Source organism: Lemur catta, chromosome 10 (genome assembly GCF_020740605.2).
Source record: "Lemur catta isolate mLemCat1 chromosome 10, mLemCat1.pri, whole genome shotgun sequence".
Classification (NCBI taxonomy): domain Eukaryota; kingdom Metazoa; phylum Chordata; class Mammalia; order Primates; family Lemuridae; genus Lemur; species Lemur catta.
The window spans coordinates 85,658,944-85,685,113 of NC_059137.1; the positions used below are offsets into that span (position 1 = coordinate 85,658,944).

At 41.9% G+C, this 26,170-nt stretch overlaps 1 protein-coding gene and 1 pseudogene across 2 annotated transcripts; both read left to right on the forward strand.

The window, feature by feature from the left end:
• The first annotated feature begins 192 nt into the window (after positions 1 to 192).
• LOC123645986 (gem-associated protein 8-like) lies at positions 193 to 23,614 on the forward strand. 2 transcript variants are annotated; one of them, XM_045562562.1, is made up of 4 exons: positions 193 to 328; positions 6,862 to 6,906; positions 7,520 to 7,976; positions 23,038 to 23,614. In XM_045562562.1, the coding sequence occupies exons 2-4, from the start codon at positions 6,895 to 6,897 to the stop codon at positions 23,292 to 23,294; spliced, it is 726 nt and encodes a 241-aa protein (XP_045418518.1). In that variant the 5' UTR covers positions 193 to 328; positions 6,862 to 6,894; the 3' UTR covers positions 23,295 to 23,614. The 2 variants fall into 2 exon arrangements, with proteins under 2 accessions (XP_045418518.1, XP_045418520.1); XM_045562564.1 differs by having other exon boundaries at positions 296 to 466.
• LOC123645985 lies at positions 19,430 to 21,556 on the forward strand (annotated as a pseudogene).
• Positions 23,615 to 26,170: the final 2,556 nt, after the last annotated feature.

The window sequence follows — 26,170 nt, forward strand, 5'->3', positions numbered from 1 at the left end:
CACGCTTTCCGGCACTGCAGACGTCCCCGTCCCGGTCCCAGTGCCCGGACCGGGCGCAGCGCGCAGCTCTCCGCCCCCACTCTCTGTGTCCCGGCTCCACTCGGAGGAGCAGATCCACCCCCCCGCACCCGTCCTCTCGCACCGCGTACGTGCTGTCAACGGCGTGGGCGGGACTTCCGGCGCGCCGCGGTCACGTGGGACTCGCTCCGGAAGCGCGCTTCCCGTCGCCCCGGCCAAAGCCCCCGTCCCACTCCGCCTTTATCCGTCCCACGGAAACTAGGCAGCTGCTCGCCCACCGCCCGGGATCTGCAAGCTGCGCGCCCACGAGGTGACTTCGGGGGCGGCTGGGTTTCCTTTGGGGAGCGAGGGAGGAGCCCACCCTGGGCTTGGCTTACCTTGTTGCGGGGAGAGCCCAGGTCTTGGCTGTCACGTTGTCATCGTAATTGTCGTCATCCCTCGGCAAAAGGTGAGGCCCGCGGCCCCTGAGATTCCTAAGTCATTGCAGGTTAATTATGGGAGGGGACTAGTTCCAGAGGCTCTCAAGTCTGCTGTGCTTCCTAACCACTGGACTACTCAAGACTTCTGATGGTGGAGCCCCCATTCTAGACTAATTAAATCTGAGTCTTAGAAGTGGGGCCCAAGTATCGGTATTTTTGAAAGACCCCCAGGTGATTCTGATGTACCGAGAACCACCGTGTAAAGATCTGTCGGTGACTTTGGATTGTGCCCATCCAGCACAGTCTCTGAATAAAAGATCGCCGAGGATAACCTCATCCTTAGAGGGTTGTCTAGGATATTGGCCCGTCTACTCAAAAATTGGGGGTTTCTCTCTTTTTCCTTGCACTTTAACCTCTGTAGGAGGTCATACTTTTTTTTGGTGGAAACTCTGGCACCTGCAGTCGCTTATGGGTCTTACCTGCTGAGATGGATAATGTCTTCACCCACTTTTCTTGATCAGTTATGAGCTAGAGTTGTACCAGTGGCCAACGAAGTGCCTTTTTTAGCTGTGAAGTCCTGAGATTCCCTTAGTACAGATCAGATGGTTCTGAACAACTTTCTCTTTTTCAGGAATGATTTTTAAACTTGTTTCACAGGCTAGGCATTGTATTCAGCTGTTTTTCACCTTAAGTCGGAACAACATTACTTTAAAAGTCCAAAGATTAATAACACAAACGACATTTCTGGGATTATTTACTTTCATGGCTCCCATGAATTGTGGGATGAGAGATACCCTTTAAAAATACCATTTATAGGCCAGGTGCCATGGCTCACACCTGTAATCCTAACACTTTGGGAGGCTGAGGCAGAAAGATCGCTTGAGCCCAGGAGTTGAAGACCAGCCTAACCAACATAGCAAGATCTCCCTCTCTACAAAAAAATTAGCCTGGCATAGTGGCCCATGCCTGTAGACCCAGCTACTCAGGAGGCTGAGGCAGGAGAATCACTTGAGCGATTGAGTTCAGTGCTGCAGTGAGCTACAGTCAAGCCACTGTATCCCAACCTAGGCAACAGAGTGAAGGGGAAAAAATTGAACAATTAAGGCTAAAGTGTAAGTTAGAGAGTTTGGAAACTAGCTACAGAACTCTTGGAACTACTTCTCTACAACAGTAGTCAGCCATAGAACAGGTGGACAAGTGAAAAAAGAATGTAACTGTAGTTGATCAAAGGTCAGATGAATTAAAAATATCCTTAAAAACAATGTATTTAAACTTTTCCTTCCTGAGAAGATTTGACACTTTACAGTTAGCTGAGTTACCAGCTTCTCAGTGATTTGGGGGAGTAGAGGTAGGAGGAGAGAGTGTTCCCAGGAAACAACAGACAAGCTCAACAATTTCAACAGCATCCAAGAGCATGAAATATTAGCTATTTTATGCTGAAATAAAAATAGGAAATTTAAAAGGAACAGGTTGTAGAATTCATACCTACAGGTAATTGATTGTGTCCAAATGACTGAGGCATAGTTAGTGCTGTATAAATTCAGAAAAGAGAGAAATTAACATGGAATTACCATGAATATGTTTATAGAAAAAGTAAATTTGAAATAAGACTCTTGAAATGTACTAGTGGTCCTAACCACTTTAAACTAGTCATGGGTTTTGCTGATGTGCTCTTAGTTTCCAAAACCTGCCTATTCAACCTTTAATTCCTTTATGGTCACACTAGGTTTTGCTGTATGAAGGATATGCTTGAAGTGAAGTGAACTTATCTGTTTCTTCCTTTGAACTGTATTATCATTATGTCATTCTCAGTTATCCCATTGCCTGTTGTGTTCATGAGTCAGAGGGTAGCTTTCTTCTGGCCTCATATTTCACTTTTGATTTTGATGCTAGTCACGTGGCGATTCAGAGAACTTGCAAATTAATCCATTCACAAATCCATCACCCTTGCTGACAAATTAAACAACGTCCTTCTGTGGGTAGAATGTCATTTGTATGAAAAAAACAAAAAGATTTGTTAACTGCATCCTTTCAGTCTTACTCCTCCTGCATACTATACCTTCTTTGTGACAGTAGAAGAGGGTAAATTGGGGTTTGGAGTTGAGGGAATGAAAAAGAAATTAAACTCAATTTTTGGCTCCCTCATCCATCTGTCTTAACTGTGGCTGTTATAGATGTGGAGGTGCAGGCTTTCTGACCACAGTGGCTTATGCAACTTGCAGCAGGCCTGTGTCTGGTCGAAGGATGGAGCTTGGACTCCAGAGAGCGGAAGAAGGCCATTTGGACTTGAGCCACCTTTGATGTCCCAGTCACTAAGCAGGGACCATGCAAAGCCACAGGAGGGAGCCCATGAGGACATCAAGCTAGATGAGCTTGCCAGCCTCAGCAACCAGCTAGGAAGAGGGGCAGGAAGCAATGTGCTGGGGGAAAAAAAATCATTTTATTATTTATCTTAGCTAAGAAAGTTCTTACTGGTGTATTGTTGGAATACATCTTCTCTGATAGGGTTATTACTGCATGTACAGAGAAAGATTCCTTAGAACCACGTATGACTCAATTTTTGTAACTCAGATTTCTCACCACACCTTCATTCATTTGAAACAGTATGTACTGAAGGCCTAATCAGATCCCCCAAATTAGCTGGTTGGCTCAGAGAACCAAATCAGTGGGAGCCTTATAGGAAAGATTCGACTTTCAGGGCTTTGGCCAGAGTAACTTATTTATGATTGACTTTTCATGTATTTCTATGCAAAAATCAAAGCAGATGAGTTTTCATGTATTTAATTTTTAAAACTCTAGTGGGAAAGGAAGATAGAAAAATCTAATTACAGAGCCTGCATTATAGTTTTTAGGGGAATATGTTTTTATTTACCTGGTTGCTATGGTATGTCCTAGATCCTATATTTATAAGAGTACAAATATGCAATAAAGAGAGTATGTATGATGTTACTACCACTCAAAGCCACATTACTTATTTGTGGGATTTTTTGGTAACTTGGTGGGAATAGTCACATTTTATGCATTGCAAACTACAAAGTTTTTATCTGTTCTTTATATGTATACATTAAAAATATATCTTTCAAGGTATATTTTTATACCTTGCACTGAAGAGTAAATACAATTTTTTAAGGGAAGCTATATGGGAAAATATATATTGTTCAAGACTCGAGTCTCTGTCTTGCCTCTAGGCCCCATCAGTAATGACCTCAGCCCTGTTTTCTTTCTTTGGCGGTTGAGGACAATGAATGGGCTCTGTACTCGCCTGGGCTCAGCTCGGTGGTGACCGTTATGCCATTGTGCTCACTGGGGAGGGCTGCTGGGTTTGTAGAGCTGCGGATCCTGGCCTTCCCTGACATTGCCAATGTCTTTTCTTTTGCTCCACCAGCCCATTAGGAGTTGCTCTTCAGTGCACGATGGCTTGTGCCTTAAAAGAGCAGGACACACTCCCATGGGAAGTGGGAAATTAAAGATAAAATTAAAGACCATTGAAAGGGCATTTAAATCTGCTGCAGCCATAAGCTTTCTTTTCTTTGGGAGGTGGTAGTATCTGAAAGTGTTGCTAGAATATCCAGATTTATTTTAATGTTGGCTTTTCAGAAACCCAGGCAGATCCTTAAGCTCTCTGTGTAGAGAAAGTGACCAGCTTTAAAAAGTTAACAGAACCCATTTTTAGAGGAGGCTGTCTTCTTCCCTCAGCAGCTGATATTAATTGATTGCTTAGCAGGGGAAAATACGCATTCCTTCCAGGGAGTGGATACTCAGAACTCTGTCCTGCTTTCAGAAATCTTGGCACTGCATGTGCCTTCTAAGCCCTGTTGATTGATACTGTTTTGCAGAAGTTTTGTTGGTGTTTGTTTGTTTGTGGCTTTAATTAAGTCTTTAAATGTCTATGTAGATCTTTGAGAAATTGTCCAATTTCCTTATTCAGTCATGGAGACTATTTTTTTCCCCAAATATTAGGAACCGGTCACTAAGATTACTGTTGGTTATAACCACAGTATTCTTGCTTCCACCAGTTTTACTCCAGGCATAATAATTTATGAAACGTGGGAAATGAGAAGTTCCTCCACTAATTTCCAAGTGGGAAGTGAGGAATAATTAGGGTGCTCAATGTATTGAGGGCAGAGTCTATACACCCCAAAAATGTGTTAACACAAAACAGGGGTGGGGGGAAAATCAGCCCACAGCTTGTTTTTTGTACTTACAGGGAGCTAAGAATTGTTTTTACATTTTAAAAGGGTTGTTTGGTGTGTTTTGGGTTTTTTTTTATTTTTAAGAAAAAAAAATATGAAGACTTTGTGACAAAGACTATATATGACCCACAAGCCTAAAATATTTCCTATCTGACCCTTCACTGAAAAATATTGCTGGCATAAAACAACAAGAGTAATACTGAAAATGCCAGACTAAAAATAATTATAAAGCTCTATGCAAGTTCCTATTCCTTTAGACATGTTTTTCTATACCTTATCTTATTTGATTTTTGAGAGATTAATTTATAATTATTCAAATAAGTTGTTTAGATTGATTAATTTGAATATCTATAGGATTTTAGGAATTTGAAAAATACTTAAAATGTAAAAGGATATTACAAACAGGTTTTGGAATTTGGGGAGAAAAAATAAGAAAGCCAAGGGTGAAATAAGCGTTTTCTACATACAGACCCAGGACTCTAAACTTGCTGGAGGATGGCAACAAATTTGATTATAAGTATCCCAGTGGCCAAAACTATGAGGAAAGCATAACTGAAACAAAACAAAATTGCTTACAAAGTTCCCTGCATGCCATCAGTAACATAAATTTATCTTTTCTTCATGTCCTGAGTCTCAAAAAGGGTCTAGCACCTTAGCTGATTAGTTAGTGTATTTTATAGATAGTGGGCACACTGGGCTGAATCTGAACTGACTCTGGTTCAAAAGCTGGAACTGGCTTTTTTCAGTCATCTCAGCTGGTTCTCCTGGCTTCTTTCTTGCAAAAGTGTCCAGGGTGTGCCTGGGTGATCTCAGAAAATGTAACATGGCAGCTCTTCTACCAAATTATTTGTTGGATCAAAGTCATAAGCAACCTCTTCTCAAATTAACACTCCTCCCTCTTTTTAATGGCAGCCATTGACATTTGAGCAGCCTGGAGGACATCATGGATTATCCTTGAACCTCTTAAATGGCAGTCTGCTTTATCATGCATGCCTAAACTTCTAGCTCTGCAAAACGGAGCATCTCTTAGCCACTTCGTGGATTTTCAGAATATTGCTGCAACCTTTAATGCTAGGCTGGATTTTCCGAATTATAAGTGAAAACAGGATTTAGTCTACACTAGTGTTCAATCACAATGGTTTTTATTACATATTTGAGGCTATCAGACTTCCCAACTAGGGATAATTGATATTTACATTGACCTGGTTCTAAGTATGCCTTATGAGGCATAGAGAACAGTCTGGACTCAAAATTCTTAATTTCCAGAAGACACAGATGTTTTCTAGACTTTTCTAATTTAATTTTTTTGCTGCTCATTAATCTATAAAACAAATTTGATTATGACACACATGGAGTTCACTTTAATGTCATTAAGTGCTGCAGGCTTTCAGAAAGCTATTCATATTTCAGTGATAGAAATATGAAACCTGGTTCTAGGGAACTAGCCACTTAAAGGCTGCACCTTACAGTTTAGCACTCAAGTATGTACTGATCTCTACCATAATTTCATTTGAGTAAATCTCAGTAGAGCAATGCTGTTTGGCAAAGGCAATCTATGTGGTATCTTTGTGAAAAGTCTTCATGGAACAGTTTCTCCTGCAAAGAGGCAGGATGGTTAGGTATGGAGAATGTGGTGTCACACACTGGCTGAGGGATGTGTATTGCAATCAAAACCAAAACAAGGCCCATTAGGGGGACTTAAAGGCCAGGGTACAACTGAGGATGAAGAGATGTCTTATTTAAAGAGGTTTCTCCAAGTCCCAAACTTAAGGCAAGACCCAACAGAGGTTTCTGGTCAGTTGGAAAGATGTATTCTACTCAACTCTCAGGAAAATCTAGGTTTAATTTGAATAGGCATTGGCATGAGTTAAGGATTAGTAAATAAAGTAATAGTTATACATTTTTAGTTCATGTTCTGTATATTATTTTGTGTATACATACCAAATATATGGTCCTTTTCATAGACTGCACTTTCAATAGGGAAACAAGTAATTGAATGCAAAACCATGCAGGGACCTTTGACTCACTTAATCATACGTAAGGGGATCCCTTCTTTTTGCACTGCAAGGTCATGACCCAGGTGCCAGGTCTTGTAGATATGTTGCATGAAGATCAGGCATGGTACTGGGAAGAGGCAACCTCCCAGGAGCTGCTTCACAAACCACAAAATAGCCACAAATGCCACATAGCTGTACTGATCAGATGTTCATACTGTGGTGGTTCTTTCCTAGTGTCACTGCCTATTTGGACTTCCACAATCAGAGATGGCAGCAAAGGTAAGTTGTTGTTTTTTTAACTCCTAAGGAAAAAAGATAAACTTTAGTCTTTAAAGTCTTGGTGTTCTCATTCCATGAGGGAGAAGACTGAAGAAATAAGTCAGAAAACTAAAACTAAAAGCACCATTGAGTGTGTTCCTAGACATCTCTTGTCCCAAGCATTGAGAGGTGGTCCAGGCCAGCAGGTTAGTTTAGCGGGCAGAAGGGAGGAACCAAAGTCTGTCATGCTCATCAGTCTGCATGGTTTTAACAGGCTATTTCTCACTTGGAACTAGTTTAATTACAGTGGGTGGAGAGGGACAAGATAATGAGCTTCAGGTCCTTATCTCTCCCTGTATCTTCTCTAAGAGTGACCATTAGCCTCTGTCCCCACATTGTAATCCTCCATTGCCTTAAACTAATTGTCCTGTGGAGAGCAAGTATGCATAGACTTAGTGCCCAGTGTGGACACAGATGTGTCATACACCTTTTTTTGGCCCAGTAGCATCCTCATATAGAGTAGGTGTTCCACAGATACTCAGTAATTTTCTGTTGGCTAGTTGACCAAACATTTGAAGATTTCTCCTGGGATGAACTGTTTGGTGTCTACCCTCATCCTCTTTTCATTTTGTAGGCATCAACATCGAAAGCTATTGAGTCTTGGTATTCCCACCCAGTGTACGCGAGATACTGGCAACATTATTATCAAGCAATGGCTTGGATGCGAAGCCACCAGAACGCCTACAGGAAGGCCCTGGGATCCTATTTCAGTGTTCCATGGTATCTCCCTCCTGCAGTTCTCCCCCAAACCTCTTACAATAATGAGGCTGGATATCCTCAGTCCTTCTGTGACCATCACATGGCCTGGCAGGACTCCCACTGCAGTTCTTCACATTTCAGAAGGTCTGGGGAGCAGCCACAAGACAGCAGTATGATCCAGACATCCTCAAGAGAAGACCAAGCTTCGTCCGAAGACGAGGAGATAGAGACCGAGTCAGATGGGGAGGTAGAATGCGACCTGAGCAATATGGAAATCACCGAGGAGCTCCGCCAGTACTTTGCAGAGACTGAGAGGCACAGAGAAGAGCGACGTAAGTTCGAACCTCTGTCTATTCATGCTTCCTCTTTCTTTGCCCTGACTTTTGCGTTTTTTTCCTTCCCTATTTTACGAAGTTATTTTATAACTCTTCATTTGGATCCAGGTAATATTCGAGGTCCGGTCTTAAGCCTGGAAAAACTATGGTGATGTTGCACCTCAATTATAGTAATGTAGCAAGGAGTGAGCTACGCCCCCAGCAAAGAATCGGGTCCCTCAGGCAGGGTCTTCACAAAGGATGAAAAAATAATAGAAAATAGAAATAAAACAATACACAGAGGCAAAAATACAGTTTATAAAGAATAGATTTATGAATATAGAGAAAAGAGGGTGCCTGGGGGGGCGCCAAAATATCCCCGTGAATTTTGAGGTGAAGATTGAAGTTTTACATCAGTATTTATAGGTACAGTGATCAGTTGCCAGGGGTAACAGATTTACATAATAACAGGTATTTCGTTTTAGGTTCAAAGTCTCCCAAAAGGCTTCTATACGTCCCTTAATTAACTCTATGTGAACAAACGGTTACAAAATCTTTCTAGGAAAAACTTCTAAGTTCTAAGATAAAACTATCACTTTAGCAGAAAAGTTAAACAGAGACATAGTGGTTCCATATTTTATCTAGTTATTGTGTATTGAAACAAGTAGTCGGAAGTCAAGCGAGAGCTGTCCCTTGGGCTAATTGCTTTTAGCCACACCTGTTTGTCTCAGGTGGGCACTCTCTTTGATCAGCTCCCCATCCCGTGGCTCCATGCAAACCTGCTTTGCCATTCAAAGCAGGCGAAAACCATAGGTTTGAGATTGCAGCCTCACCTTGCAAAGCAGCTGCTACTGACCATTGAGACGCCCTCCTGAGGTGAGGCGGCTTTTGATATGTGAACTAACACGTTCACATATTCCTTCAGGACAAAGCCCTGCAAAACTCCTGAAATCATTTCTGTCTCTAATGTATTAATAATAATCTAGCTGCCGACATATTAGTGCATTCATGTTGCTATAAAGAAATACCTGAGGTTGGGTAATTTATAAAGAAAAGAGGTTATTTGGCTCATGGTTCTACAGGCCGTACAAGAAGCCTGGCACCAGCATCTGCTTCTGGTGAGGGCTTCAGGCTCCTTCCACTCATGGCAGAAGGCTAAGGGGAACCTGCATGTGCAGAGATCACGTGGCTAGAGAGGGAGCAAGAGAGAGAGAGGAGGGAGGTGCCAGGGTCCTTCACAAGCAGCTTTCAGGGAAACTAATAAAGGGAGAATTCCCTCATTGCCATGAGAATGGCACCAAACCATCAGTGAGGGATCTGCCCCTGCTTCGTCCATACACCTCTCACCAGGCCCCACCTTCAACATTGGGGATCAAATTTCAATGTGAAACAAACCATAGCAATTACTTTCCAGAGTTGTTTTAGTATAGGGCGTTGTTTTTTAGTTCCAGAACAAAGCTTATCCTAATAGTATTTCTACTATTTATTGAATGTTAGACATTCTATCACATGGAGCATGTGTGTGTGTATATGTTCCATAATCTACACAACCTCAAGGTATTAAACCTGTTTTACAAGTAAGGAAAGTGAACTTTAAGAAGGTTAATTGACTGGGTCCATGGTCCACAACTAGTAATTTGCTGTCAGGATTGAAACCAATTCTGCCTGACTGCACTTCTGTGCTTCTCCCTCTATACCAGGACTTGTCCCTGAGACTGCTAGGTTCCTAAAATACTCTTGCCATTTATCTAGGATGTGGCTTGGAGATGTTCCTGGTGCTACAGAGCTCCCGTATCTTAAATAGCTTCCTTCAGAGTAGAGATCAGTGTGAACCTAAACCCAGCAGTGAAATGCCCAGCACATACAACTTCCCTGTTTGATTCTGCATCAGGGCTCTGTCCCTGGGGTTAGAGAATCATGATAAACGTCTTACATCTTCATTCAGAAAGCAGGAATTTTCTTTTATAAATTTCTTACTACCTTGCTACAAAAAACTGCTTTTTGTGCTCTCCTTACTATTAAAATTCACCAGACCATTTCTATTTTAAGTACTTCTCACAGATATACAAATGCTTTTCTCTCTCTCTTGTAGTCAGTATTCAGTCTCAATATTTTTTTTAGTGAACTCTAATTCTATGACATTTCACCTAGAATTTTCTAATAACAAGGAAACATAGAAGCCTGAGAATGGGAGTTGCCTTTCCATCTTAAGTTGTCTGTACTGTCCTAACGATGGGCTATCATTTATTGATCTCCACTGGATGCCAGGAACTGAGCAATGGGCTTTTTGCCTATGATTCTTCACTAAACTATTCGTTCAGGTTTTTTGACTACCCTTCTTTTGGTTAAACTGTTGACTTCTTTGATGTATATTAGAAGGTATATCCAAACAAATATTTTTTAAAACAGTACTTTCTAGTACACATAGAATACCTTTCCTTGGTCTCCAGAAATAACTTTTACTGGTTTTCACAATATACAAAGGCAATAACTATTAGTCTAATTTAAAAGTATACGAGGTCTGTCCAGAAAGTATCCAGCCACTGTTAATATAATGAGAACGGTGTGCACAACATCAGTGTAACCTGGCAGCCAAGGAGAGTGGACTGGTATGCACGTGTGTGAACAATGATGGCTTCTCTGCACTAGTCAGTGGGTGCTGGACGCCGTTCAGTGAGCATGTATACTGTGTGGCCATAGCATTCAAAATGACTGAGTGAGTAGAGCAACGAATCTGCATCAAATTTTGCGTTAAGCTTGAACATTCCTCTGCAGAAACTATTCGGATAATTCAGAAGGCTTTTGGGGACGATGCAATGAGTGCAGCATAAATAAAAGTGTGGTACAAACGCTTCAAAGATGGCCGAGAATCTGTTGAAAGTGATCCACATTCTGGAAGGCCTGCAACAAGTGGAATACCTGAGAACGCTGAACGTGTACGGGCTGCAATCAACAAAGACCAGTGACTGACAGTGCGAGAACTAGAAGCTGATCTGGGGATTCCAAAAACTGCTGTGTCCGAGATTTTGATGCAGGATCTTGGCATGAAATGTGTTGTGGCAAAATGCCTTTCGGGCTTTTGCTACCAGAGCAGAAGGAACATCGTGCTGCATTTGCTAACGACTTGCTTCAAACCGCTGCCAATGAACCAGATTGCCTCAAGAAGTTTCCTCATAACTGGAGTTGAATCATGGGTCTACAGCTATGATCCAGAAATGAAGGCCCAGTCATCCCAACAGAAGTGGCCTGGTTCTCCATGCCCGAAGAAGGCACAGCAAAGTGACATCAAGATCAAGACCATGTTAACGGTGTTTTTTTATTAGGAAGGTGTTGTCCATCACGAGTATGCTCTTCCAGGCCAAACAATAAGGAGTACTACCTCAGTGTTCTTTATAGGTTGAGAGAGGCAATGTGACAAAAACGGCCACAGCTGTGGGCAACTGGTGATTGGCAGCTTCATCATGACAACACGCCCGCCCACGCATCATGTCTTGTGCAGAGTTTTTTGGCAAAACATCAAATCAGCCAGATGACTCTGCTACAGCCCAGATTTGGTGGCCTGTGACTTCTGGCTTTTCCCAAAACTAAAATCACCTTTGAAAGGGAAGAGATTTCAGACCATCGATAAGATTCAGGAAAATAGGATGAGGCAGCTGATGGAGATTCCAACACAGGATTTTGCAGACTGTTTTGAACAGTGGAAGAGACACTAGGAGAACTGTGTGGGGTCCCCAGGTGCCTACTTTGAAAGGGACTGAGGTATCATTGTCCTATGTACAATATTTCTTGTATCTTGGATCTTCTTCAATAAGTGTTTCTTATTTTTCATATTACATGGCTGAATACTTCCCGGACAGACCTCATACAATGAATGGAGGAGAGTAGGCTTTGGAGCATGTCCACTTTTGGTTGGAATGCTGTTTGTTACAGCTTTCGAAAAAGAAACTTTGATGGAGATAGAGTTTATTCCTTTCGTCCTTACTAGAAGGTAGAGTGACATGTTTTTCCCACTAGAGATTGATACTTTTATGATGGAAGTTGTAATTAAGAGTGGCAGCAAACCCCAGTCATCTAAGAGACCATTTTGAATTATCTGCTGATTTAAAATAATCCTGAGTTACTGAAAAAAAAAAGGGATATGAGTGAAATGAAAATGAAATAATGAAATGTGTCCTTGCCAACAAAGAAAAAAATGTAAGCAGCTCCATTACAGATACGGCTAACAACCATCCCTGTTCCTTCTTCTTGCCATTGTCAGATGGAATTCTAGGTAGGTAAACAAGGTCATGGAAATTACCTGCTAAGTCATGCCTGGCTTTGAATGAATAAATGAAGTCTTTCAGTATTAATTATCAGCCTTAAATCAGAGGTTGGCAAATCTTATCCCCTAAAGTGCTATACTTTGTGCTGATTCTGTGGGACATTCGACCTCCAGAACCACATGTGAGACAATAAATTTCTGTTGTTCTAAGCCACCCAGTGTATGGTGCTGTGTTGTGGCAGCCCTAGGAAACTTCAGCAATCACCCGGAGGGCATTTTCTTTGTTCCCAGAAGCAGTCCGTGACTGGGACATAAAGTAAACCACACAGGTCTTGTCATCTCTGTGAAGAAGATGTGTTAAATATTTGTTTCACCACGATTTAGGTAGCAAACCGTCACAAAAGGGAATTTTACAGAAACGCTTGCAACCTCCATTTTGAACCTCACTCCCGAATGTTGACATTGTTGTTAGCGACAGTATAGAGAGGCAGCTGTGGTGGAACTGCTCAAATCACAGGGTTCCAGCCTCGCTCCACCACTCACTAGCTGGACGTTCTCATCCTCTCGTGGGCCTCCTACCTTCACTATTCTGTGCCACAGTCTCCCCACCTGTGAAATGGGGGTTCTAATTAATGGATGGTAATTATGGATATTAATGAGATAATGGGAGAAAGGTTATGGAATGGTACTTGGTACCAAGTCAGTGCCCAGTAAATATTTGTTATTATGGTTAGTTGCTAGTAACCCATCCTTCAGCATGGATTATTAACCATCAATTGTTTTTACTCTCGTACGGTTTGCCTTGATTAGTGCTTGCTTGAGATTCTGTATTTTTTAATAAAGATGTTCTGTGATTTCAAAAAGGTCACATATTTCTGTTCTAGGCAGCACTTTTCAAACTTTTAAACTGATTTAGAACATTAAAAACATGGAGGAATTAAAGTTGGTGACCTTCAAATCATTAACACAGTTTTTAGTTCTGTTTCAAGGACATTCTTGCATGATAAATGTAGTAAAATACATGGACTGGGAAAATGAACCCACTTCCATATTCCTAGTAATAGCACTAAACACAACAAGCTTCTGATTCTTTGTGCTTTTAAAATGTGTAGTTACAGCATGGTTCAAAACTACTTGTCCTAGAGTCTCTGAGATGCTTGCCTTCCCTGAATGCCTTAGCAGGTCCCCGCGAGACATGAGAATTGTCTGGTGAGGGCGAGAACAGGCTGGGCTTAGATTAGAGTCAGACTCTCATCTATTAAGATCTTTATTAGAAGATGCTGCCATCGCCTGATCCTGTACCAATAGAAAATAGTGGGCAGCAGGTCACTGGCAATATTTTTTTCACCAGCACTTTTGGTGGGTACAGTGTGAACATGTGTTCCTTCAAGCAGCAAGGAATGATGGAGTTCATATGTAAATAATCTGAATGCCCACAGTGCTTGCCAATCCATCACCTTCACTAGGAGTTTTTGTTGAGGGTTAGTTATATACACAGTCAGGAAAAGCTTTAATAAAGAGATAAGGGACCTGGTAGTGGGAATATTTGGTTAAATTTTTTTATTTTGCTCTTAAAACCACTAGAATAAAGGCATATTTAACTTTGAACATGAACCATTTGGAAAACACAGGATTTTATTAAATATTATTAGCAAGGGGAAATATAGCTAAATTTGAAAGATTTAACTTTTCAGTATTATTCACTTCCACAGGAACATGCAGGTTATACAATTCATCATCATCTGAGTCTTATTTAATATTTTCTTGGGATAAACTCCTTCAGATTGGACAGCATGTTCTTGTTTATCATGGCTACTCATATTCCATGTAGTGTCTAATTTAACATATTCCAAAGATAAAAACAAAAATTTAAGTAGGATAGGAACTCCTTTTGTGTAGTGGGAGCAAACATGCTTTTAGTTATATTATATGTCATCATTTCCTAATAAGATATTTCCGTTACTTACAACTTCCGTGGTAACATTACTTATGAAAAAGTAGACAGTTATAAAGTTTTAAAGGTCAGCTGTGTTTTCAATTATTTCTTAGGAGAAATGTTTATTATTAGGTTAAAATTATCATTTTAAAGTCATAAATGGCCATTAATGAAGATTGCCAAGTTATATTCCGAATACTTAGAGGAAAAACGAGTGCAAGTTATCATATCTGATAGAGACTAAGGTCCTGTGACACAAACACTGCCACTCTTGTCTCGGGTTCAGCCAATCAGATATTTTTCATCTGTGTTTTGGGGTTAGATATTGGGTCAAAACAGGGACATATTCCCAAGAAGCTTAAACCTCACTGGGAAGAGGAGACAAAAATCAAATTTAGAGCGATACATAGAAGAGGAACATCCATACATGCATGGTGTGCTCCGTGATCACCTAGCACGTAAGGGGTAGAACCAGTGACCTAGGCAGTCGGAGGAGGAGCACAGGGCAGCTGTGGAGAAGTGGAGTGTGTGCTGGGCATTGAGGATAGGTTGATTCAGAATGAGAAAGAAAGGGGAAAGCCCACTCACTCCCCACCTAGACACTCCAAGTGCTGTTCTTACCAAGGGGCCCAAATGTCATCTGTAGACCTTTGATGAGAGACATCTGGCTCCATCATGTCATGCCCACCCTAGGAGGAAGGTTTAGACTCCAGTGTTCATAGTGAGCCTTCAGTCAGTCTGCTAGAAACCCAGTGGTTCTCCCTCAGTATACTCTCTATGGAAAGCCTAGGTGATACGGCAGGGCTTACGGCCCAGTATTTAGTGACCTGTTTTGGTTTAGTGAATGAGGTTGAAGTACGAAATCGCATTGATTGAGCACAGTCTTGCCATGTGTGTTTGTTTCGTCTAGTGCAGATGTTCAGAAGTGCACAGAACCAGCCGGTGAGATGATATGCATTAAATAATGGCCATAGAAAAATGTAAGGGAGGGATGTAAATCCCCTTTTGTCGTAAAAGTGAAAATGGTGATTGTCCACTAACTTTGGGATTGCATTTGTCTTGGAGCAAGGGACACAGGATGAGGAGAGAAGACCAATCAGAAATGGCTCTGGTTCTGCTGGCAAGCACCTATGTTCTAGGTGGTTGCTGACAGGCCAGAAATGAGGTGTTCGTGAGACAAATCAAGTCTGTACTTTCCCTCGGTTACGCTACAATCATTACTTTTGGCAGTATAGCAGAGAATGTAATCAGAAAGACATGCTAGTCCTAGAAAAATGAGCACCCACTGTCTTGGTGCTTTGTCCTTCAAAATGTTCTGCCTTTGGGCTTATTATCTGTGGAGTAATATTGAATAGATTTTTTTCCTTCTATTTAAGATTCTGTAAAGTCCCAGTAACTTCCCATGATTTTTTTTCTTTTATGCACTATAAGGAACTCCTTACATTGGTAACATCATGTAGATCTGTAGATTGAAGTGAAAAATACCAAGATTATGTATCCAAAACCCAGATGGAATCCAGTAAAGTTTTTCCTTAATAATATATACAATTTTTCTTGTTTTAACTTTATATACATATTAACCCTTATCTTAGTTTCCTAGCATTGCCGTAACAAATGACCACAAACTTGGTCGATTAAAACTACAGACATTTATTCTCTCACAGTTCCAAAGGCTAGGAGTTCAAAATCAAGGTGTCAGCAGGGCCACATTCCCTCCAAAGGCTCTAGGGCCTTGCCTCTTCCATCTGCTGGTGTCTCCTGGTGCTCTTGGCTTGTGGCAGCATCACTCCAATCTCTGCCTCTGTATTTACCTGGCTTTCCCCGTGTCTGTGTCCTTTTCTGTGATGACTCTCATTGGATTTAGGGCCCACCCTAATCTACTATGATCTCTTCTTGATTCTTTCTTTGATTACATCTGCAAAGACACTATTTCCAAATAACATCACAAAGTGAACACAAATTTTGAGGGGATACTGTTCAATCTACTGCAACCCTGTCTTAAAGCTGGGATGAATCTTAAAAGAGAATTAGATGTGTATTAAAACAAATTGCCTTAGCCAAATACCCTTTAAGAACGAAATGCTTGGTAACATTGAGTCCTACAGCTTTTTTAATAAAAATGACCAAACTGTCCATGACAAGGCAACTGTTCAGTTGTGTCTGAAGTGTGATGTTCATGCTTCTCTGCTCCCTTCGGTCAGATGATTCTCTGTCTGGTTGGCTGAGCCCTCACCTTGCTTTGACAGGAAGAAAAACTGCCGGTGATTGAGAATCCTTTCTTTCACTGGGAGGCAGAAAGGAAGCAAAAAATAGGAAGCCGAGTAAATGGACGCCTTCGAACTCAGATATCCCATTCAAAGGCTCCCCTGGTCTGCTAAGTCAGTACGCGCCAAAGTGCTTTCAGATACCAGCTGCAACCATCAGTGCACAGCCAGTCTGAGGGCATTTGGTCTTAAGCTGACTGGTTTGTAAATTTGTAGTGTGGCCTTAGAACACTTTTTTTTAATTTTAATTGTATAAGTGGAGGCAAAGCAACTCGAATATAAGGGAACGGAGTTCGACCCCAACTCATTGGTCCTCCTCTTCCCCCCAGCCCCTCTGCCTGGGAGGCCCTGAGGAACCCACGAGGAACCCAGCTCCTTTTGAGATTTGAGTATCTGTTTCTCTATCCCTGGGTTATCATCATTTTTCTTTAACAGCATCTGGAAGGAAAAGAGTTGTTTCTTCCTTTCCTCCCATAATGTATGGCCTTTGTCCGAACATTTATTCAACAATCATTTCCTGAACACCTGCTTTGTGTCGGGCCCTGCATCTTCCTCCTGGGGCTGGGGTACAGAAGTAAGTAAAGGTGACGGTGCCCTCTCCCCATAAATGACCCCCGCAGGGCAGCTCACAGGCAACACAGGTCTGTCAGTAGAGATGACAGGCGTCTCGCCCTTCAGGTCAGTGTTTTAGGGCGACTGTCCTCTATGCAGGAAACCATGAAACCTCCAAATCTCAAGAAGCAGGGAGGGGACAAGGGTTGGGCCTTAAATTTTCATGAGGAAGCCTGAATGGAAATGAAATACAAATGGAGAATGCGGGCAGAGGGCTATGTCTTTTATTCTTTCAGTCTTACACTGGACAGACTTTATTGAGAACTAAAATTCTGTGGCAGTGACCCATGAGCACGCGCTGCATGCAGACTTGGAAAACTGCACAGCCTCATTGTCTCCTGAGGCTGCTTTGCGTTGACATGGTGTTTCATTCACAGATGGCAGTAAGGGAAAACGTCTCTCAACATATCGTCGTTATATCTATTTAATATCTGTAAGGTAGTTTTTGTCAGAAGAGTAGCAAAAAGAAGAATGATTCTAAACATTTTAAATTGTAGCTAAAAGAAAAAGATGCAAAAATACAAAGGTTAAATTCACATATCTTAATGGCAGAGAACAACACTTATTAAGATAGCCAAGATCCCAGTGTCTGTTAAAACTTCGAAACTCAGAGACTCAGATTTAGACAGGAAGTTGAACGTCTCTTGTGTCACTAGATCTGTTGGTGAAACTGATGATAGTCTTGGGATGAATTTGAAAGTCACAGGACAGTGGCCCAGGCATGTCTGGCTACGCTCTCTGCCCCGTGAACGCAGAGGCTTTGGGCTACCCAGCAGCCATGGTCTCCCCCGGGCAGACGCAATGCAGAAGGGACTGAAGGATTGGTGATGTGCCCAAGGCTGCTCGTGGGTGGAAGAGGCATCTGTCCTGCTAATTTGGGAAAGCCAGGCCTTCAAAGAGTAGTCCTTGAAGGGATCCTTCAGTCAAATTCCAGCTGTCCTAGAGAGCCCCGTCAGGACACCTGCTGGGACATCAGCCCCCCTCCTGGTCAGGCTTCTTAGAAAGTGCTGTGCTTGCGATTTTGGGCAGAGGCCAGTGTGAAATTCCTGTGCCAACTCTTGGTGACTGAACTTATCTTACCAGTTTGTACTGCCCACCCCAACCCCAGTGTCCTGGGTCACCTTTCCTCTGCCTCCTGAAAGCACCAAGCTAAGCTTTCCTTCCAAGTCGAGTTGAATCATCCCAGGACAGAGGCCTGAGAAGAGAGACACTCCCAGGGAGAAGCTCGTTCCCAGAGGGGCTTCCACCCCAGCCTCGGTGCCAGGAGCACACAGGCGTCTTGTGGCAATAAGAAGCAGTCGTGGCAATAGTCGGGTACTTTTCTCTAATCCATCGTTTGATGTTTTTTCTCTCCCTTGAAGGTAGCATGGGAGTCAGGGATATGTCTAGAAATGGCCATTTCCTCTGGCTAGTCTGGACCCAGTTCATCTCCTCCCACACCACTCCAACAGAGCTCAGCTTAGCGGGCAGAGAATTTAAACACCCCTGAGACCTGAGCAGCTTATATGCTGGTGTTTCAAACGTGGCAGAAAGAGCAAAACGTAGAAACAAATGCTCGTTGACCTCGCATTCATTTGCATGTCAGGCCAGTGTTTGGAGTTAGTTCTTTCTGCATTTCACAGGCAGGCAGTCTCATCTCTTCTGCGGATGAGGTAGCAGTTAGGCAGCATTTATTGTTTGCTAGTCATCTATATTACTTCCTTAGGTAAAAATATACTGTAGATATTCTAAGACACTTATATATAAAGAACAAGATTTATGAGAGTGATTGTGCGTAGCCTTATAAATATCTTTCCATTCATACTTGATTAGCTCACTATCGTGTTCCCTTCCAGGTACTAGTGGAGAGAGGCCCATCCAGGAAAGAATGATTCCTAGCATTGTTGCATTCCCCTGCAGCCATCTTTGCTCCTCATCTGGTAGCATTTCTCTTGGTAGCCACAGTAGCTACAGAAGTGCTTTCTTCTACCAATTTCTCTCTTCTTGACAGAGTTGCTTATAAAATCTACAGAAATTGGCTACATTTTACCTTGTGCAGCATTGCTTTGTTGATATTTTTATGTTGCTGTTTTCATAAGAATAAAAATTACGATATTGGGACTTGCTATAGTAAAAAAATGTAGAGGGGAGAATAAATTGAATAAATATTTCTTGCTTTGTAAGAATCCATTTAAATCAGTTAAGATTCGCCCGGCACGCAGCGCGCAGCCGGGACCGCGCCCGCTCGGAGGCAGCCCCGAGCTGGCGGCAGCGGCGGCAGCGTGCGGGGCCGCCCCAATCGCGCCCGCCCCCCGGGGAGCCGCCCGCAGTGGCCTCCGCGGCGGGCGGAACAAGAGTATGAACGTGATTTCTGATGAAACTGGATTGGAATAATTTTCATGATCTTCGTATATTTATAAGTATATATTTTTAAATTTTCCATTTGACTTAAAATGCTATGAGAAAATTTGCGTATTACAAGGTGGTCCGAGCCACCTGCTTGATTTGGGTACTCTTGGATATGTTCCTGCTGCTCTACTTCAGTGACTGCAACCCATGTGATAAAAAAAAGGAGAGAGGACTCCTGCTGGGGATGTTCTAGAGCCAGTACAAAACCTCATGAAGGTCCTGGAGAAATGGGGAAACAGTCATCGCTCCTAAAGAGGATCAAGAAAAGATGAAAGAGATGTTTAAAATCAATCGGTTCAATTTAATGGCGAGTGAGATGATTGCCCTCAACAGGTCTTTGCCAGGTGTTAGGTTAGAAGGGTGTAAAACAAAGGTGTATCCAGATAATCTTCCTACAACAAGTGTGGTCATTGTTTTCCACAATGAGGCTTGGAGCACACTTCTACGAACTATCCATAGTGTCATTAATCGCTCCCCAAGACACATGATAGAAGAAATTGTTCTGGTAGATGATGCCAGTAAAAGAAACTTTTGGAAAACTCCTCTAGAGAGTTATGTGAAAAAACAAAGTACCGGTTAATGTAATTCGAATGGAACAGCGTTCTGGGATGATCAGAGCTGTATTAAAAGGAGCTGCTGTGTCTAAGGGCCAAGTGATCACCTTCCTGGACGCTCATTGGAAGTGCACAGTAGGGTGGCTGGAGCCTCTCTTAGCCAGGACCAACCATGACAGGAGAACAGTGGTATGTCCTATCATTGATGTGATCAGTGATGATCCTTCTGAGTACATGGCAGGGTCTGATATGACCTATGGTGGATTCAGCTGGAAGCTCAATTTTCACTGGCATCCTGTTCCCCAAAGAGACAGAAGGAAAGGTGATCACACTCTTTCTGTCAGAACACCTACAATGGCAGGAGGCCTTTTTTCTATAGGCAGAGATTACTTTCAGGAAATTGGAACATATAATGCTGGAATGGATATTTGGGGAGGAGAAAACCTAGAAATTTCTTTTAGGATTTGGCAGTGTGGAGGAACTTTGGAAGTTGTTACATGCTCACACATCGGACATGTGTTTCAGAAAGCTACACCTTACACGTTTCCAGGAGGCACAGGGCAGATTATCAATAAAAATAATAGACAACTTGCAGAAGTGTGGATGGATTAATTCAAGGATTTCTTCTATATAATTTCTCCAGGTGTTACAAAAGTAGATTATGGAGATATAGCATCAAGACTTGGTCTAAGAAACTACAATGTAAACCTTTCTCTTGTTACCTAGAGAGTATTTATCCTGATTTGTAAATTCCACGTCACTAGTTCTCATTGGGAGAGATACAAAATATGGAGACAAATCAATGTCTAAATAAAATGGCTAGAAAAGAGAATGAAAAAGTTGGAATTTTTGATTGTCATGGTATGGGAGGAAATCAGGTTTTCTCTTATACTGCCAACAAAGAAATTAGAACAGATGACCTTTGCTTGGATGTTTCCAAACTTAATGGCCCAGTCACAATGCTCAAATGCCACCAGCTAAAAAGCAACCAGCTTTGGGAGTATGACCCAGTGAAATTAACCCTGCAGCATGTGAACAGTAATCAGTGCCTGGATAAAGCACAGAAGAGGATAGCTGGATGCCCAGTGTTAGAGACTGCAATGGAAGCCAGTTCCAGCAGTGGCTTCTTTGAAATGTCACCCTTCCAGAAATATTCTAAGACCAAATTTACAAAAAAAGAAAAAATAAGGATTGACTGGGCTACCTCGGCATACATTTCTGCCACATTCTTAAGTAGCAAAAAAAAGAAAAGGGTTTTCCTCCTCTGCAGGATGTAAGGCTTATCAGCCGTTAAAACTTAGACTCCTCTAGCTTTTCACTAGCTGTGAACCACCTTCCTGTCCACGGACATGAAACTACATAGTAGTGAGACTGTGCACACTGATGTTTACAAGATTGAAAGAGTCTTTCATCAACAATCATGGTAAAGAATATTTAGACAATGAAACAATCAACAAAATGTGCCTTCCGGAGAGCTGCATCTTTATGGTTTGCTTGCACATCAGTAATTTCTACTGAATGTGCTGTCATAGTGAAGAGATTTCCAAGATTTTTTTTCCTGATTAGAACTGGTAGCCAGCATATTAAATATTGATTTAAAAATAAAGAACTGGAACCAGATTCAGAATCATGAAAACATTTTTACAACAATAAAAAAAACTATATTAAACAGGGTTTAAAGAAAATTAAAACAGAACTATGAGAAGTACAATTTGTTACAGCATAGTATCAAATTTCTATATGGATTTTATACCTCAGGGAAAAATAACTGATTCCAATGACATTGATTTTATTTTCATCTGTGATAGTCACGGATGCTTTTATTTTCCTTGGGGTGCTGAAATTGAGCTGGAAAAAAAGGCTCTTTGAACACGGTTTTAATTTCTTTCTATAATTTTTTTATTTGGTTTGTGGGCTGTTGGAATTGTAATTTTTAATTACCTTCTAAAAAATGGAGATTTAACATAATGTTTGGGCTCAACTAAACGAGTTAGATATCTCAGTTGCTCTTGGATCAACTGGCTTATAGACTTTTCTCAAACACATGCACACATACAAATTTGTTACCAGATTTCCAACTTCTTAACTGGATTCAGCTGATTATGCTTAATACCCAAGATTCATACTACTGTGCTACAGATTTGTTTTCAGAGCAATAAATCTTCAGTTCTTTGTTTATGGTTCCACTTAAAAAAAATTAGTGAGATTCAAAGTATATAACTACATCACTTGCAGTTTAACCCAGGCTTACCTGTGAAGTGGAAAGTCAAATCCCATAATGAAAAAGCCAAACCACTATTGCAGATTTGCTAATACAACAAGATTAGAAGTCGGGGGGGGGGGTGTCTTAATTTCATTTGCAAAACTGCTCTTTCTTCACCCTTTTACCTTCGCCAAATGTTGAATCATTTGACCTTCTATTGCCTGGTATGATCTGTGTTTTGAAGCTGTGGAAGGATCAGCGTCCTTGCATTGTGGCTACTAGCACTTGTTCTCTTCCAGGTTACCTAAAATCAATACCTCTTCCAGAGGGGTGATTTTTATTTTCCTCACCCCGCCATTTGTGGTGGTGAGTATTGCTGCTTGTAACACTGGACCTTCCGGGAAGCTCTTCATTTCCATGCTGGCCTTATCCAGTGTTTGAAACCAAGCAAGCTCATCACCTGTTCCTAGCCAGGCAGGTTGTGGGCGGGCCACATAGATGTAAAAAGAGAACCCCGAATGGTTTCATTTTTCTCCTGCATTTTCAGGGCCCCAGGCAGAGGTTTGGAAGTTTGGAGTGCCAAGTTTCCTTGTAGCTTTTTGCCATTTCTGTCAGTGTATGTTAACCCCTTGGAAAGTGAACAGTGAGCTTCATAACTAAGTAGATAATAATCTGCCTGTCACTCATCACAATCTAGTGAGCATCTCAGCTGCACAGTGGGAGATTCCCTGATTCCACAGTGGGAGAGGGAACGGTGAGGGACCCCAGGGGGCTGCAGACGGCACGTCCTCACCACACTCCCCTCCTGTGTGCACAGGCGGGCCCCTGTGTGTTTCCATCCATGTTCATGTTCATCCTCAGGGCGGCAGCAGCAGCTGGACGCGGAGCGCCTGGACGACTACGTGAACGCGGACCATGACCTGTACTACAACACCCGGCGGTCGGTGGAGCCCCCGATGGAGAGGCCAGGCGAGCGGCGCCAGGCCGAGATGAAGCGCTTGTACGGGGACAGCGCTGCCAAGATCCAGGCCATGGAGGCTGCGGTGCAGCTGAGCTTTGACAAGCACTGTGACAGAAAGCAGCCCAAGTACTGGCCAGTCATTCCCCTAAAGTTCTGACCCCTGGGCACAGGGACCCCTGCAAGTGCTGTCGGCACAGGGTCCTCAGTCTCACCCTCTTCCTTTTGGGTACACTCTGTCCTCTTGTACGGTTGTCAGGGAAAGGGAACTTTATACTGAGATAAAGACGTGTTCACCAAAGTCTCAGTGGGCCCGTCACAGGGTCGATATCATATGTCAGCCACCTGGAAGTCAGTAGGACGTGTATTGTTGCCAACATGAGAAATTTTCTCCTGACATAATCTGATAATTTTGTATCTATTATACTGTTTTTTTGATGTGGTCAGTAACTGTTCGATTCATTAAAGTTCTTGCCTAGAGATGCTGCCTAGTGTTTTGTCTTTTTATATTTTCTTCTATCTTTAACCTGCCTGAACCCACCCAATGCCGTAAATAAGCCAGATGTCTTCTCTGACTCTAATTCCTTTAGCCCTCAACTGAAAATGATCCAAGTGTGTGGTTAAGAAAAATAGTCTCTAATGCAGAGACTGGGCTGCCTGTGCTTTAAAGGGCCAGAGAGTGAGTATTTTTGGCTTTGCAGGCCACATGGCCTGTGTGGTGACTACTCCAGTCTGCCCTTGTAGTGTGAGAGCAGCCATAGACCATAAGTAAACAAATGGATGTGGCTATGTTCCAATAAAACTTTAATTATAAAAAATACAGGCCTCAGGCTAGATTTGGTCTACAGATGTTAGTTTGCCAACCACTAGTTTCATGGAATGAAAAACGCCTACCTGGCATTCTTATTATGTATCTCATTGTCTCTACAGAGCTTGAATGTCTTACAGAATTGAGAGCAAAGAACAGTAACTCCCAAACCTGGTCACCTCAGCAGTCTCCTCTGTTATAGAAAATGTATAGGTGAGCCCTTACTAAATACAGCAAATATTGTTTTGATAAGGGAATACATTTCTGCAAATGAAAATCTAAAAGTTGATGGAGCAGGTCATTTATAAAAGCCAGCTGCCTTTTAAATAAGTTATTGCAGTGCCTTGCCAGGGTGGGCCCGTGCTGACCTGAGAAGATGAGCACATCCATCACAGTTGGTGAAAAGATTTCTATTGACATGTTTCTCCCTGAGAACACTTAGCTTCACATTCAGCCCCTGCCCTGAGACAAACGTATTGCTTTCATCAGCCCCGGGTGCTTATTTTTCCAAGCTCTCATTTTATTACTGGAGTTGCAATTTGTGCGTAGGTATTGTAGACAAAAATGAGAATTAACTTTCCCCTGAAGTGACACGGGAAAGTTAACTGAACTTTTGAACTGAAATTTCAAATCTTTAGTGTTTCTACTTTTTATTTTAAACTCATACACCTAACTATAATAAAAAATAAATGTGACTCAGACACAAGTACAAACTAAAGCCTGTAATTGCAGCAGGTGCTTAGCTATTTGAGAGTGAAATGTTTCTCTTTACAAAGGACTCAGACCTTCCCCCAAAGAAATCACCATGCTGGGCTCACCCCTGCTGGCTTTGTGACCTGGGGTGTGTTACTTTTGATCAACAACAAAGGTGACATCATTCTAAGGTTGGCCAGGCAGTTGCTGGGCAGAAGTTCTCACAGAAGTATTTGTGTGTGTATGTACCATGGCCTTTGTGAGAGTTTGTGGGTTTTGCAGTTTTTTCTGTTAGTTTTTGTTACCAGGCATTTTTGCCTGTGAACAGTTATTTTCATAGTCTTCCTGCCTCTATTTGTCAGGGGTTGTTTCAACACAAGTGACTCCATTTTGATTTTGGCAACTTTCACCCTATGAATATGTGAGGACATTAGGAGGTGATTAGGTCATGTAGGTGCCTCTCTTGTGAATGGCATCAAAGTCTTTAAAATGTTGCCTTACACAGCGTTCATCCCTTTTTGCCCTTCTGTGCCTTTCCCCATGTGACACAGCATTCATCCACTCTTGAGAGTGTAGCAACGAGGCACCATCTTGGAAGGCACGAGGAGCCCTCACCAGACACAGAACCTGTCAGCAGCTTGATCTTGGACTTTCCAACTTCTAGAGCTTTTAGAAATTAATTTCTATGGTTTATAAAATACCCCGTATATCGTATTTTGTTATAGCAGTACAAATGGACTGAGGCAGTGTTCAACATCACTAATGATTAGAGCATTGCACATCAAACACACAATGAGATATCACCTCACACCCTTCAGGATGGCTATTATTTAAAAGTCAGTGATAACAACTGTTGGCGGGGCTTGGAGAAAAGGGAACCGTTGTTCACTGTTGATGGGAATGTAAGTTAGTACAGACATTATGGAGAAGAGAATGGAGGTGACTCAAAAATTAAAAATAGAACTATCGTATGATCCAGCAATCCCACTGCTGGGTGTGTACTGAAAGGAAATGAAATTAGTACACTGAAGTGGTATGTGCGCTCCCATGTTCCTTGTTACATTATTAACAGTACCAACCTCAGTGTCCACAGACAGTTGAATTGATGAAGACATTATGATGTTCGTATCTATATATACCTGTAGATAAAGATATATAAACACACACTATAATATTCAGCTTTAGAAAAGGAGATACTCCCATTTATGACAACATGGATTAACCTAGAAGACATTGTGCTAACTGAAATAAGCCATTCACAGAAAGGAAAATATGCGTGATCTCACTGATATGTGAACTTTTTTAAAAAAGTCAAATACACAGAGTAGAATGGTGGTTACCAGACGTGGGGAGGGGGAGAAAATGGGGAGATGTACGTTAAGAAGGACAAATATGCAATTAAGTTGGATAAATCAGTTTAGACATAGAATGTAAAAATACTGTATTGTACATTAAAATTTTATAACAATAGGTTTTGGGTGCCCTTATGACACACATATGCTATGCACAAATACACACAGAAGTATGGAAGGTGG